Source organism: Budorcas taxicolor, chromosome 1 (genome assembly GCF_023091745.1).
Source record: "Budorcas taxicolor isolate Tak-1 chromosome 1, Takin1.1, whole genome shotgun sequence".
NCBI classification, from domain to species: domain Eukaryota; kingdom Metazoa; phylum Chordata; class Mammalia; order Artiodactyla; family Bovidae; genus Budorcas; species Budorcas taxicolor.
Window position 1 is genome coordinate 116,730,575 of NC_068910.1, and position 15,059 is coordinate 116,745,633.

General features: G+C 38.6%; 1 protein-coding gene across 1 annotated transcript; it reads left to right on the plus strand.

Annotated features, from left to right (window-relative positions):
* The first annotated feature begins 4,711 nt into the window (after positions 1-4,711).
* On the plus strand, positions 4,712-5,698 carry CCDC54 (coiled-coil domain containing 54). Its single transcript, XM_052649858.1, has one exon. It carries the CDS (start codon positions 4,712-4,714, stop codon positions 5,696-5,698), a length of 987 nt encoding a protein of 328 aa, XP_052505818.1.
* The last annotated feature ends 9,361 nt before the right edge of the window (positions 5,699-15,059 follow it).

The window sequence follows — 15,059 nt, forward strand, 5'->3', positions numbered from 1 at the left end:
AGATCCCCTAGAGAAGAAAATGGCAAGCCATTTCAGGACTATTGCTTGGAAAATCCCATGGACAGAGGAGCCTGGTAGGCTACAGTCCATGGGGTCGCAAAGAGTCGGACATGACTGAGCGACTTCACTTTCACTTTAGAGAGGAGCAGAAAGAGTTTACAAGTATTGAACACTTTAATCTTCAAATTCACTCTACAAAGTAGGTGGTGTTATTATCCCATTTTACACTCTTGTGAGAAGTTAGTAACTTGACCAAGCACAGAGAGTCAATGAATAGGAGAGCCTGGCACCTTAACATTTCTGGTTCCAAGTATCATTCTTTAAAAGCCATCCACCTGGAGGACAGTTTTCCTTGATAAGAGTCAGCAACTAGGCTCCAGTCTGCCAGGTTATTTTGGTTACTTCAATATTATGAAGTCCTAAATGGCTTCATACCTCTAGTAAGATCCCAAAGGGTGGGGGTCAGGGGGTCAGCTCAATTCCTGTTATTCATTCACGTGTTGACTACTCTCACAACTTCACTCTAATCAATAGGCTTGCATTCTCCCACCACAGCGCTTCCCTGGTGGCTCAGATGGTAAAGAAATCTGTCTGCAATGCAGGAGACCCTGGTTCAATCCCTGGGTTGGGAAGATTTTTTGGAGAAGGGAATGGCAACCCACTCCAGTATTCTTGCCTGGAGAATTCCATGGATAGAGGAGCCTGGCAGGCGACTGTCCATGGGGACAGCTCTTCACTATCCAACAAGCCCCAAATAGGCTGAAGCTACTTTCATTAATATTAATAGGTAAATAACTAAAAACCCAGATAGGTTTATGTTTGCATCAAAACTACTAGATTCATTTTTGTTTTATAAAAATAATCAGTATAGGGACTTCCCTGGTGGTCCAGTGGTTAAGAATCCACCTGCCACAGGGTGGACACAGGTTTGATCCTGAGTCTGGGAAGATTCCCCATACCATGGAGCGACTAAGCCCATGCTCCACAACTACCAAGCCTGAGCTCCTAGAGCATGTGTGCCACAACTAGGGAAGCCAACTCAATGAGAAGCCTGAGCTCTGCCATGAAGAGCAGCCAGCCCCCACTAGCTGCAACTAGAGAAAGCCCCGTGCAGCTATGAAGACCCAGAGCAGCCAAAAGTAAATAAATAAATAAAATTTTTAAAAATCAGTATACATGAATATTTTTAGTTGAAAATTTTTCAATCTATTGTTTATATTATAGTTGCTATACTTTCACTACATTAAGGCAAGAATAACCTCTAAATGTTCATGTTTACTTGCTTGAATTAGAGATAGTTCAACTTCTAAAGTCTTTGCAAAGTTCTTCAAACAGCTTTGATGAATAAGCAAACAATTCATTTTTTCATATTTCTGAAAATTTACTGAAAATGAATTTTTATAAATATATACTGTATTTTTTTCTAAAAAGCAAAATGTCCTTTTCTGAGTTGACATACATATTTGTATTATATTTGTGTGTGTGGCAATAAAGAAACATATGGCCCATGGAGCCAGAGTATAAGGATTTGAAATTTCACTCTGCCCATTTTTTAGCAGAAAGGAAAGTTATTTGACTTCTCTGAATTTCAGTTAATTAAGCTAATATTTAGAACAATGTCTGGTATGTATCCAATAAGTCTTAGCTGTTATTAACCTGGAGGGAGGGTGTAATTGCTCCAAGCAGTCCCTCTAATTTAATTGGGAATTTCTGTAAAGCAAGAATACCTAATCTACAAATTGCCTCCAAATGTAATGAAATTTTAATACTAACTTAACAATTAATGAAGATGATATAATAGTACACTCTGGAGATATTTAATTAAACATTTATTGTTTCAATATTGCAGCTTTTGATATTCTGAGCACAGTTTTTTTTTTTCTTTCTAGCTCTCCAATACTTATTTTTATTGGCCCTTGAAATGTCATAGTACTAAGTATTTGTAGAGCTTCATGGATAAGATGGTCTTTGCCAAAGTAAATGGGACAGCTTTGAAGGCTACCTTTTCTGGCTCCAAATATCTTTCTGTGTTAGTCTGCCTCTTGGAGAACATTTCTTCTCAGCAAGAGTTTGGTAAGGTTTCTAGAAGTTTTGGAAAGGTTACTAAACTGGAGTTCAAAGATAGAACAGGAAAGTAAAATCCCAGGTATCACTGATGAGCCAAAATTCTAAAACTATTTTTGCCTAAATTCAGAGTTTATACCAAAACCTAGGCTGAAGTTGGCCCTGCATTTAAACATAAATAGGAGAAAGAATGATTTAGTAGAGGGTTGGAACCGGCACTGATCCAAGAAGGAATATCTTCTTTAATAAACTGGGACTATATCTTGACATACATAGTTATCATGTCATTTTAATTTTCCAAATGGCATTCAAAACCAAAGGTGGGTAAAACTGATACCTTAGCACAAGCCAAGGCAAAAGTACTAAGCTACCAATAGTGATTGTATTTTTCACCTCCATTCAATCAGAGAAAAAGAAGGAATACAAAAAAAGCCAGTTTAGCTCTAGAACGATGATGAAGCAATAAAATTTTACATTTGATTAAATTTCAACCTTCAGTATGTCTTTTTAATATTAAGTGTGATGTAATGTGAAGTACCCATAAAGCACTTCTGCTGCTTACAGAAATATAATTGTCTCCAGGAAAAGTACTTATTTGAGTTACAAATAAGCTGCTTTTTTCATGGAACATCATTTTGAAAGAAAAACTGGCAGCCAACTATGGTATTCATACTTGGGTATTTGGCAAGCATTTTTGCAAAAAAAAAAAATGGATGTAGAGAGCCTATCACTTCAAGAAAAACAACTAAAAAGCTTAATAAATTTCAAGTTTTGCAAGCTAAAATTAAAATTTTAGAAAATTTTATCTGCTACCACAAACTTGGCCTCTTGCCAATACTCAAAGACTTTTCTGGTGAGATTGGTGGGATATTAATGAACATGATATTTGGATATTATGTAATAAAATGAGCTAGCATTTGAAAGATCTGCATTATTCAGTGAATCATTACTTTCCAAATGACCAATGCATGATATTACACATCTATTAAAAACGGAAGATAGACCAGTGAATTTTAATGTAACAGTATTATTCTGGTCTAAGATTACACATTGTACTTAACTTCTAATCAATTATCATTTGTCAAATGTTAGTGGTGTAGAAAGAATAAAAGCTTTAAATAACTGAAAAGGTCATTAAAATATCCTCTCCATTTATGTATTTATGTAAGGCCATATTTTCTTCATCTACTTAAACCAAAACAACATATGACAACAGATAAAATGCAGAAGCAGATACAAGAATCAAGGTTCAGTTCAGTTCAGTCACTCAGTTGAGTCTGACTCTCTGCAACCCACGGACTGCAGCATGTCAGGTCTCGCTGTCCATCACCAGCTCCCAGAGTTTACTCAAACTCTTGTCCATCGAGTTGGTGATGCCATTCAACCATCTTATCCTCTGTCGTCCCCTTCTCCTCCTGCCTTCAATCTTTCCCAGCATTAGGGTCTTTTCAAATGAGTCAGCTCTTCGCATCAGGTGGCCAAAGTACTGGAGTTTCAGCTTCAACATCAGTCCTTCCAATGAACACCCAGGACTGATCTCCTTTAGGATGGACTGGTTGGATCTCCTTGCAGTCCAAAGGACTATCAAGAGTCTTCTCCAACACCACAATTCAGAAACATCAATTCTTTGGCAGTCAGCTTTCTTCATAGTCCAACTCTCACATCCATACATGGCTACTGGAAAAACCATAGCTTTGACTAGACGGACCTTTGTTGGCAAAGTAATGTCTCTGCTTTTTAATATACTGTCTAGGTTGGTCAATAACTTTTCTTCCCGGAGCAAGGGTCTTTTAATTTCATGGCTGCAATCACCATCTGCAGTGATTTTAAAGCCCCTAAAAATAAAGCCTGTCACTGTTTCCATTGTTTCCCATTCTATTTGCCATGAAATGATGGGACCAGATGCTATGATCTTAGTTTTCTGAATGTTGAGTTTTAAGCCACCTTTTTCACTCTCCTCTTTCACTTTCATCAAGAGGCTTTTTAGTTCTTTGCTTCCTGCTTTAAGGGTAGTGTCATCTGCATATCTGAGGTTATTGATATTTCTCCTGGCATATCTTCTATTAATTCATGCATTTAAAACATTTGCAAATATATAAACAATGCCATGGTTTTCACGATTTTTCTTTTGGAAGATATAATTACTTTTTCATAAAAATATGTCATATATGTTAACATGTATTGGGTTTACTTTTTTAATGAATTAATATCAAGATTTACTTAGTTTTCATCTCTAATATGGAATATCAAGTGATAATAATTCGTAAACAAAAGTTCTGTGGTGCTCAATTTTTAAAAGTGAAAAAGAGTCCTGTGACCAAAACTTTTGAGAGTTATAGCCCTAAGGTTAAAGAAATTCTAGACCAGCAGCCATTATGACATCAGCTTCGGGTCAGCCTATGAAGGATTCCACACAATTGCTCAGTATTTCACAGAGCTCTCCAGCCGAACTGCCCTATAAGAAGCTAACCATTGAAGAGGGCCTGCTATTGTCCTTCATGTTCTCCATAGGACATTCAACAATGTCACCGGGAAAGATACCCAACAAAGAGTAAGAGAAAAACCGTTTCATTCTTCAATTTCTTTGCTTCTTTCTTTGATTTTGGTCAGGTTTCCCAACACTTTGTCTCTTGTTTCATTATGAAAGATGTACAAACTTCAAGCCAAAAGGGTAAAAGCTGCTGCTGGGCAGATGTGGAATTCAAATTTCTCCAAGATCAGACAATCTCTTAAAAATGCTTACCACAAATGTAAGAATCAGTATCCGAATTCAACCAGATGTCCAGCTATGACTTCCCATGATTGTGATCAAGAGGATCTTGATGCTGATGAAGAAATGAATCTTCTAGTAATGCTCCAAGATATTAAAACCACCCAGCTTGAACTCCTCAGCCAAATGACTGGCATGATCTGTGCATTATCAAAAATCCAGGAAAGGACTGACTTCTGTCAGAAGCAGATGGAAGTACTGGAAACCAAAATGAATGTTAATGAAAATAAACAGTGTACAACAGCTGAAGATATCGTCTCTGTGAAGGAAGACATTGATGCTTTAAAGAAGAAGGTGACAGAACTGGGAAACCAGAATTCTTGCTCCAATGTACATTGTTTAGAGGTTCTGGATGGAGAAAAGGGTAAAGAGATCATAGAACTTCTTCACAAAGTCACACAACCAGAAACTCTGAAGAACACACTGACCTCTATAGATTCGGAAATCTCTTCAGCAGAACCAGAGAAAATGCTCAGTTATCCTAACTCCACTGATCATCTTGAGGAAAAAACAATATCTCCTCAGATTAAAGCTCTGAAGAAAAGTAACTATCAAAATGCATTAAGAAGCTTTCAAAAAGCAAAGTCAAATATTTATATCTACCCAGACTTTAATACATGGATCAAGCTAACTTTTGTCCATGGAGGAAAGTGGAGATTTTTCCTCAGCGCAACCAAGTTAGAGGAATTCATCCAGTGGCTTCTTTCCAGGCCAACCCTCCTTCCTGAGGAACCACAAGTCATAACCCAGAAGTATTGTCTTTTCACTGGGCCTATCACAAGCTTGACCACCATCTGTGTGTCTGTTTTCAACTACATTTATTGTCTTTTTGGTTCCTCAAAAGAGGAAGTAACTCGACTATAGAGTAATTTTCTGCTTTGCTTGGTACAAAATAAATGTAACCTGGCCATGCCAAGCATTCACGTGTCTTTGTGGTTGCTGTGACCTCCTTGGTAGTAAAATTAGCTCACTATGGGTTGGCTGCCTGCAAAGTTTCTTTATGTCAGTAAGTTGGGGCATATCATCCCATTAGACAATTGTGATGCATTTTCTGTCAAGTTTCTTATTTTCCCCAAGAGCAATTCATGAAGACTCCTCCAGTGCCCATTTCATAGATAACTGGAAACAAAGAATAAAGGGGTCCAAAATGAGAAACACTTTTAGTAGCCCCCACTATTGTCTTAGTGGCCTCTGCAGATGAGATCTGTGACACAGAGACAGACTCTACCAACAAAATTTCAAATAGCATAGAGTGCAAAAGATAACACGAACAAAGTTAGAGCTATAAAAATGTAAGGCACTGAAAGGACAAGGTGCCTTATATTTATTTATTCCAAAATTGGGATTTTTCTTTCAGTTTCATTTCTATCAAACAATTGGAAAAGGGGGAAAAGCTGAATATGGTATTGGGTTGTTTGGGTTTTTTTCACATTTTCGTGGAGACAAATGCCATATCTTACAGGTTTGATACAGAGGAAAAGGCAAAATCCAAGGATGGATTTGTGAACTCAGTTAAATCTTGACACTATACCACCATAGAATCTTATACGACAAAGTCTTTTTTTTTTCTTCAGATGAACCATATAAATACTACACATCCAGGGTGGACTTCATTCCTGGACATAATAGGTGGTTGCCATTGTAATGTAATTTTTGTAAATATCATGCTCCTCCTGCTGCTAAGTCGCGTCAGTTGTGTCCGACTCTGTGCGACCCCATAGATGGCAGCCTACCAGGCTCCTCTATCCCGGGGATTCTCCAGGCAAGAACACTGGAGTGGGTTGCCATTTCCTTCTCCAAAATATCATGCTAATCAACTGCAAAAAAAAAAAAGTTTCCTTCACCACTAGTTAGTAAATGAAATCTACCAATAGAGAATCACAAGCTGTTAAACTACAAATATTCTTGACAAATGTACTATTTTAAACTACTCTCAGTTAATCATTTCAAAGAGGACGTTGGCAGTTAGCAAAGAACAACCATTTCAAATGAGGAAAAAGCAGCTAAGATGAGTATAGAAGAAACTAAGGGAGAAGTAGGCTAAGAAGACACAACATTGTCAGGAGCCAGTCTGGTAATAATTATACACTACAACTTTTTCATTTACAAATGCATTTTATTTGACCTTTCTTTACAAATGTACAGATAAGATGTAAACAAAAATAACTGAAAATATGTCAGTATGTGATGGGGCAGCATGGATCAGCCTATCATCAGTTCAGTTCAGTCGCTCAGTTGGGTCTGACTCTTTGCGACCCCATGGACTGCAGCACACCAGGCTTCCCTGTCCATCACCAACTCCCAGAGTTTACTCAAACTCATGTCCATTGAGTATGTGATGCCATCCAACCATCTCATCCTCTGTCGTCTCATTCTCTTCCTGCCTTGAATCTTTCCCAGCATCAGGGTTTTTTCCAATCAGTCAGTTTTTCGCACCAGGTGGCCCAAGTATTGGAGTTTCAGCTTCAACATCAGTCCTTCCAATGAACACCCAGGACTGATCTCCTTTAGGATGGACTAGTTGGATCTCCTTGCAGTCAAAGGGACTCTCAAGAGTCTTCTCCAACACCACAGTTCAAAAGCATCAATTCTTGGGTGCTCAGCTTTCTTTATAGTCAAACTCTCATATCCATACATGACTACTGGAAAAACCATAGCTTTGACTAGACAGAACTTTGTTGGCAAAGTAATGTCTCTGCTTTTTAATATACTGTCTAGGTTGGTCATAACTTTTCTTCCAAGGAGCAACTGTCTTTTAATTTAATGGCTGCAGTCTTTTATCATCCTGTCATATACCTACTTAAAACAAGGATATCTGTTAAATAGGTAACAGTGCTAACAAAGGGGTAACAGTGCCAACAAAGGGCTAACAGTGCTAACAAAGTAAAAAACCATTCCAGTAAAGGCAGCAGAAAACTTTCTCTCTCTCTACTGACTACCAGAGATATCCTTAAAGAACTGAGCTCTAGCCAAGCCCACTGGATGTGCCCCTCACATCAGAGTAACTAGGGAAGGTCTGCATGACTCAGACAGATGACCTCACAAGCAGCTTCTGGGAGAGTAAGAAGTGACTCAGCTGGTATTTCCTGGGTCATCTGAGCCTCTATATTAATGCGCACTTTCACTTTTTCTCCCCTAGGTGCCCCCTTAGCACTTGTCTAACGTTTCTAGACAGGAAAAGAGTTTAGGTTAAAAGCCTGGAATCAGAAGACCTCAGTTCTGAACAGTTTTAAATTTTATAGTCATGAGCTTTATGGTTTCTCATCTATCTTTTTTTTTTTTTTGTCATCTATAAAAAGGGAATCATTATATTTGTTCAGTAAGGAACAGTGGAGGGTAAAAGAAAAAGTAGAAGACATCGCCTGTGTAGACACATAATGTCAAATGGGACAAGCAAAAGACATACACACGACTCTAAGGTACGATAGATGGGCAGCAAAGAGCAATATAAAAAGTGTTCCTGCTATCAGAGGAGAAAGAAGGTTGAGGGGCCTTGTAGTGAGGAGGTAAAGTGGAGGGCAGTGGTGTAGGAAGGAGGAGCTGGTGAGGGGTGTACCAGGCAGAAGGAAAAACGGGAGCACAGGAGTGGGTAGGGAACATGGGACATAAAAGCCACGAGGCACTTGATAAATGTAAAGTTCTGACAGGCTATCATTTCTACTCCTCTATAGATCTCATTTTTCTCTTCAGGGATCCCCACTATGTTCATTTTAACCTGTTTTGTACCTACATAAGGATGTTAGATAAGAGGGAAGTGAGAAGGACACTACCTGATTTTCTCAGGATCTCAAAATTTCCCTAACGATGACTCTTGTTAATTCACAGAAGTTCCCTGTGAGGAAAGAGGATTTTGCTCTTGAGTCAATTATTTATTATCATCACCTAGACAAGCTCTCACCTGACTCGTTAAAATTATAACTCGATTTGAAACTACATGTAAAAAAAGTAATTGCTTTCAAATTAACTTGCCTCTCAGCCTACTCACCTCCATCTCACTTGGCTCAGAGGAAGTGACGCCTCTCTTGTCCACCTTCCTCCTCCAGTGCCTCGTAGGGACTTAATCGGTTATTACTGTTCTTTCCTCGAGGTTAATCACCAACTCCCAGTTCTTTGTGCTCAGCTTCTACCAGTGTCTGTTTGCCTTGTTCCTTGTTCCTCTCCTCTTTTGCTGATCTCCCATCATACTCTTTGAGAGCCCACCTACCTGTCCACACCTCCTCCTCTCCTATTCTTTCCACAGCTCTTAGAATCAAGTCTTCCAAGCTCTCTCTTCTGGTCCTCTTCCCATCACTCTGGCAGATCCTCCTCAGTTTCTTAGATGATTCCTTTGCCACTAATTCCCTTAAAATACTGATGCTTCACTTTAATCATTCCCAAGTCAAAGGATTCCTAACCCAGCCTCTCCTGGAACATCATTAGCTTTAGTTCCAAGTGACTACTTATCTTCTCCACATGGATGAGTCTCAAACTCTTTACTTCCTAAAATTAACCTTAGTAGCTCTTCTTTCCTATGGTTCAAAGCTATTTCTCTTCCAGTATCCTTTTTATTAATGCCATCCCAGTGCAAACTATCAACATCACCAAACTGGAAATTATGCTCATCTTCTCCGTTACTTGCTATATTAATCATCAAATCTTTCCTTGTTTATCTTCCAACAATTCATGGAATCTATCCTCGGTCTCTGTCTCCACTTCTGTTTTGGTTCAAGCCATCAGATCAGTCAGTTCAGTTCTGTCACTCAGTCATGTCCAACTCTTTGCAACCCCATGGACTGCAGCATGCCAGGCCTCCATGTCCATCACCAACTCCTGGAGTTTACTCAAATTCATGTCCATTGAGTTGGTGATGCCATCCAACCATCTCATCCTCTGTCATCTCCTTCTCCTCCGGCCTTCAATCTTTCCCAGCATCAGGGTCTTTACCAGTGAGTCAGTTCTTCGCATCAGGTGGCCAAAGTGTTGGAGTTTCAGCTTCAACATCAGTCCTTCCAATGAACACCCAGGACTGATCTCCTTTAGGATGGACTGGTTGGATCTCCTTGCAGTACAAGGGACTCTCAAGAGTCTTCTCCAACACCACAGTTCAAAAAATCTACTTTTTGGTGCTCAGCTTTCTTTATAGTCCAGCTCTCATATCCATACATGACTACCGGAAAAACCATAGCTTTGACTAGACAGAACTTTGTTGGCAAAGTAATGTCTCTGCTTTTTAATATGCTGTCTAGGTTGGTCATAACTTTTCTTCCAAGGAGCAAGGGTCTTTTAATTTCATGGCTGCAGTCACCATCTGCAGTGATTTTGGAGCTCCAAAAAATAAAGGCTGTCACTGTTTCCACTGTTTCTCCATTTGCCATGAAGTGATGGGACTGGATGCCATGATCTTCATTTTCTGAATGTTGAGCTTTAAGTCAACTTTTTCACTCTCCTCTTTCACTTTTATCAAGAGGCTCTTTATTTCTTCTTCACTTTCTGCCATAAGGATGGTGTCATCTGCATATCTAAGGTTATTGATATTTCTCCCGGCAGTCTTGATTCCAGCCTGTTTCCTCCAGCCCAGCGTTTCTCATGATGTACTCTGCGTATAAGTTAAATAAGCAGGGTGACAATATACAGCCTTGACGTACTCCTTTTCCTATTTGGAACCAGTCTGTTGTTCCATGTTCAGTTCCAACTGTTGCTTCCTGATCTGCATACAGGTTTCTCAAGAGGCAGGTCAGGTGGTCTGGTATTCCCATCTCTTTCAGAATTTTCCACAGTTTATTGTGATCCACACAGTCAAAGGCTTTGGCATAGTCAATAAAGCAGAAATAGATGTGTTTCTGGAACTCTCTTGCTTTTTCCATGATCCAGCAGATGTGGGCAATTTGATCTCTGGTTCCTCTGCCTTTTCTAAAACCAGCTTGAGCATCTGGAAGTTCATAGTTCATGTATTGCTGAAGCCTGGCTTGGAGAATTTTGAGCATTACTTTATAGCGTGTGAAATGAGTTCAACTGTGCGGTAGTTTGAGCATTCTTTGGCATTGCCTTTCTTAGCAACTGGAATGAAAACTGACCTTTTCCAGTCCTGTGGCCACTGCTGAGTTTTCCAAATCTGCTGGCATACTGAGTGCAGCACTTTCACAGAATCATCTTTCAGGATTTGAAATAGCTCAACTGGAATTCCATCACCTCCACTAGCTTTGTTCGTAGTGATGCTTTCTCAGGCCCACTTGACTTTGCATTCCAGGATGACTGGCTTTAGGTGAGTGATGATACCATTGGGATTATCTGGGTCGTGAAGCCATAATATCGCTCTATGAATGACATGTTTTCCTTCTTGGTATCCCAGGCTCCACAATGTCCATAATCTGATCCTAAAAGGGTAATCTTTTAAATGAAGCAAAGATAATTTTTAACTTATTTTTATTGAGGCAACATTGGTTTATAAAATTACATTAGTTTCATGTGAACCACATTATACATCTAGTTCTCTATACCCTACAGTGTGCTCACCACCAAAGACTTCGTTTCCATCCACCACCAGTTGATCCCCTTTACCCGTTTTGCCCTCTCCCCTACCCATTCCCCTCTGGTAGCCACTACTCTGTTCTCTATCCGTGTGTTTGGTTTGGTTTAGTTTCATTTATTTTGTTTGTTTGTGATTCCACAGGCTGGAAAAAGGTAGCTAGAAAGTTTCATTTTTTTCCTCCCAGTTTTACTGACATACAGCATCATTTAAGGTACATGGATGGCACAATGATTTGACTCACGTACACCATGAAATGAATACAATAAATTTAGTGAACATCCATCATCTCATACAAATTCAAAATTAATGAAAAATAAAAACATTTTCGTTGTGATGAGAATTCTTTGGACTTACTAACTTAACAACTTTCATATGTAACATACAGCAGTGTTAATTATATTAATCACATTATACACCACATCCCTAGTACTTATCTTACCTAAGCTGGAAGTTTGTACCTTTTGACCACCTTTATCCAATTCCCCTCCTCCCACCCCCTGCCTCTGGTAGCTACAAATCTTTCTCTGTACGTTTATTTGTTCCTTTGTTTTTGTGAAGTATAATTGACCTACAATACTATGCTAGTTCCCAGTGTAAAACACAGTGATTCAATATTTCTATACATTACAAAATGATCACCATGACAAGTCAAGTTGCCATTTGTTCACTATAAAAAGTTATTACAATATTATTGACTATGTATTGACTGTACTCCCTATTCTGTATGTATGTATCACTTTCATTACTTGTAACTAAAGCTTGTACTTCTTAATTTCCCTCACCTATTTCACTCATCCCCATGCCCCTCTCCTCTGGCAAACTCCTGTCTGTGCTCTCTGTATCTGTGAATCTGTTTCTGCTTAGTTATGTTTTTCAGTTTGTTTTGTTTTTTAGATTTCACATATAAGTGAATTTCTCTGATTTATTTGACAGAACATAATGGACACTTTAGGTCCATCCATGTTGATGCAAATGGCAAGATTGTGTCTTTTTATGGCTAAGTAATATTCCATTGTGTATATAAACCATAACTTCTTTATCCATTCACTCACTGGTAGGCACTTTGGTCATTTCCACATATTGGCTATTGTAAATACAGCTGCAATGAAGTAAGGGGTGCGTATATCTTTTCAAATTAATGTTTTCATATTCCTTGGGTAAATACTCAGAAGTGGGATAGATGGATCATATGGTAGTCCTACTCTTGATTTTCTGAGGAATCTCCCTACTGTTTTCCATAGTAACTGTACCAATTTACATTCCTATCAACAGTGTATAAGGGTTCCATTTTCTCCACATCTTGCTAACATTTGTTATTTATTGTCTTTTGGATAATAAGCATGAAGCAATATCTCATTGTAGTTTTGATTTGCATTTCCCTAATAACTGGTGATGCTGAATATCTTTTCATAGAACGGTTGGCCATCTGTGTGTCTTCTTTAGAAAAATGTGTATTCAAGTTCTATATCTATTTTTGAATCAGGTTGTATTTTTTTGTTATTGAGTTGTATGAGTTCTTTATACATATTTTGGATATTAACTCTTTACTACACATATGATTTACAGACGTCTTCTCAATTTATCAGGTTGTCTTTTCATTTAACTGATAGTTTCCTTTGCTGTACAAAAGCATTTTAGTTTGATGTAGTCCCATGTGTTTATATTTTCTTTTCCCTTGCCTGAGGATATACAGAAATATATTGCCAAGCCTGTCAAAGAGCGAGTGGGCTTTTTAAAAACAGTTCTAAAATCTTTTTATTATTTCTCATAGTGAGGGGAATAAAATCCAAATTTCTTAGCGGAGCCTATGCAGCCATTTCTATCCTGAATTTTTACATTTGGAAAGTAGCATCCTATAGTGGTAAGGCGCAGCGGCTTTTTACACTTGGAAAGTAGTGTCCTATAGTCGTAAGGCACAATGGCTTTGGTGTCAGACTCACCTGGTTCAAGAGCTGGTTCTGTCAGTCACTAGTCGTGTGACTTTGGAATTAAGCCAAAGCTTAAATTCCTAAAGGTGTGGTGTCCTTATTCCTAAAATAAAAATAATAATTGTAAGTTATTGCCAGGCATTATGATGATGATGATTATATGAAGCCCTTAGCAATCTAATTGACATACAGTAAGTGTGAAATAAACGGTATGTATTTATTAACAAGTTACTTCTCCATCCTCATCCTTCCATGATAAATTTACATGCAAACCACCATCCAATCACATGAATGTTTTGCATGTATGTGTGCTCAGACACTTCAGTCGTGTCTGATTCTGTGAGACTCTATGGACTGTAGCTCACCAGGCTCCTCTGTCCATGGGATTCTCCAGGCAAGAATACTAGAGTGGGTTGCCATCCTCACCTCCAGGGGAATCTCCCCAACCCAGCGAGCCAACCCTTGCCTCTTATGTCTCCTGCATCGGCAGGCCGGTTCTTTACCACTAGCTCCACTTGGGAATGTCTTGCGGATTTTTTCAAATCTTGTTTATCTTTGTTCTTGCTGCCCCTATGGCCTTGGGATGCCTTTCTCTTATCTAGCTGATAAGCAATAATTCATCATTTGAGTCTCAAATATTTTTTTTTCCCTCAGACACCTCTACCTCAGTCTCTCTGTGGCAGAAGCTGGAGATTCTCACAAAACCCCTTTGTCAGTGGTGACACTGATTTTTATATACATACAATATATATCGTCATTGTGTGTTAACATGTGTCACAGTTTGAGCTTTTTGTGTTAGAGATAGAAGCTTACTTGTTTATCTTGAACACCATAACCCATTTGACCAATAGATTCTCAGTAAATATTTTTGAATTAAAAAAAAAATACAGAAAAGAAAGCATCATCCTCCTCCACAAAAAAAGTGGGTATAACTAGATGAATGGTTATAACATATATGCCAAACATGAAAACCCCTGCACATTCACCAGATGTCTCAAACCATTCTTGGGTCTATCAAATTAAGTACAAATACTGGATAGGCAGCATTTGACAATGAAAAGAGCAGTAACCTTAAAGACAGAACAGTATTTATTTACTGAACTTTATTATGTATAAGGCCCTGCTAGGAGTTGAGTATACAATGGTGAATTTCATAACAACATGATTTTAGCAAATTCCTTAAGCCTTATATTTTTCAGTTTTTTTCAACTCTGTTTGTATCATAAGGTTGTTGTGTTAATTAAATGAGACCGTGTATATAACCTGCCCAGAAGAGTACCTGACTCAGTAGATCCTTAACAAACAATAATTATTTCCTTCCTTCTCTAGGCTAGATGTTAAAAGAGGGCATGAAGGTGAACAGACATGGATCCTGACTCAATGAGCTCCCATTTAGAACTCTGCTTCCTTTCATCAACCATAAAGGACTCCAGACAAACAAAAAACCAAGTGACAGACTGAATACAAAAGCTCCGAACCAACTCTTGACTCCCTCTTCCAAAGAACAGTGTGACAAGAATAAGATAGGGTGTGACCCTCTCCTCCTGGTCTGGGCATTCAACCAATACGCCATCATTTGTAACAGCCATTCACCAACCTTTAATTGCACACTACAAAAATAAGCATCAGAGAAAAGTATTGGGGCAGCGGGGAAGACACTCATTTTAAGATAAATAATTTAGTTCAGTTGGAATACTTGCTAGCAAAGATACAGACACTAGAGCATCCTGTTTATTCCAAATCAACACTCACCAATGTTTATTGAAATGTGACTCTATGCCAGGAACTA

Coding starts and splice junctions, on each gene's coding strand:
- CCDC54 (XM_052649858.1), top strand. CDS start 4,712: ATGTACAAACTTCAAGCCAAAAGGGTAAAAGCTGCTGCTGGGCAGATG.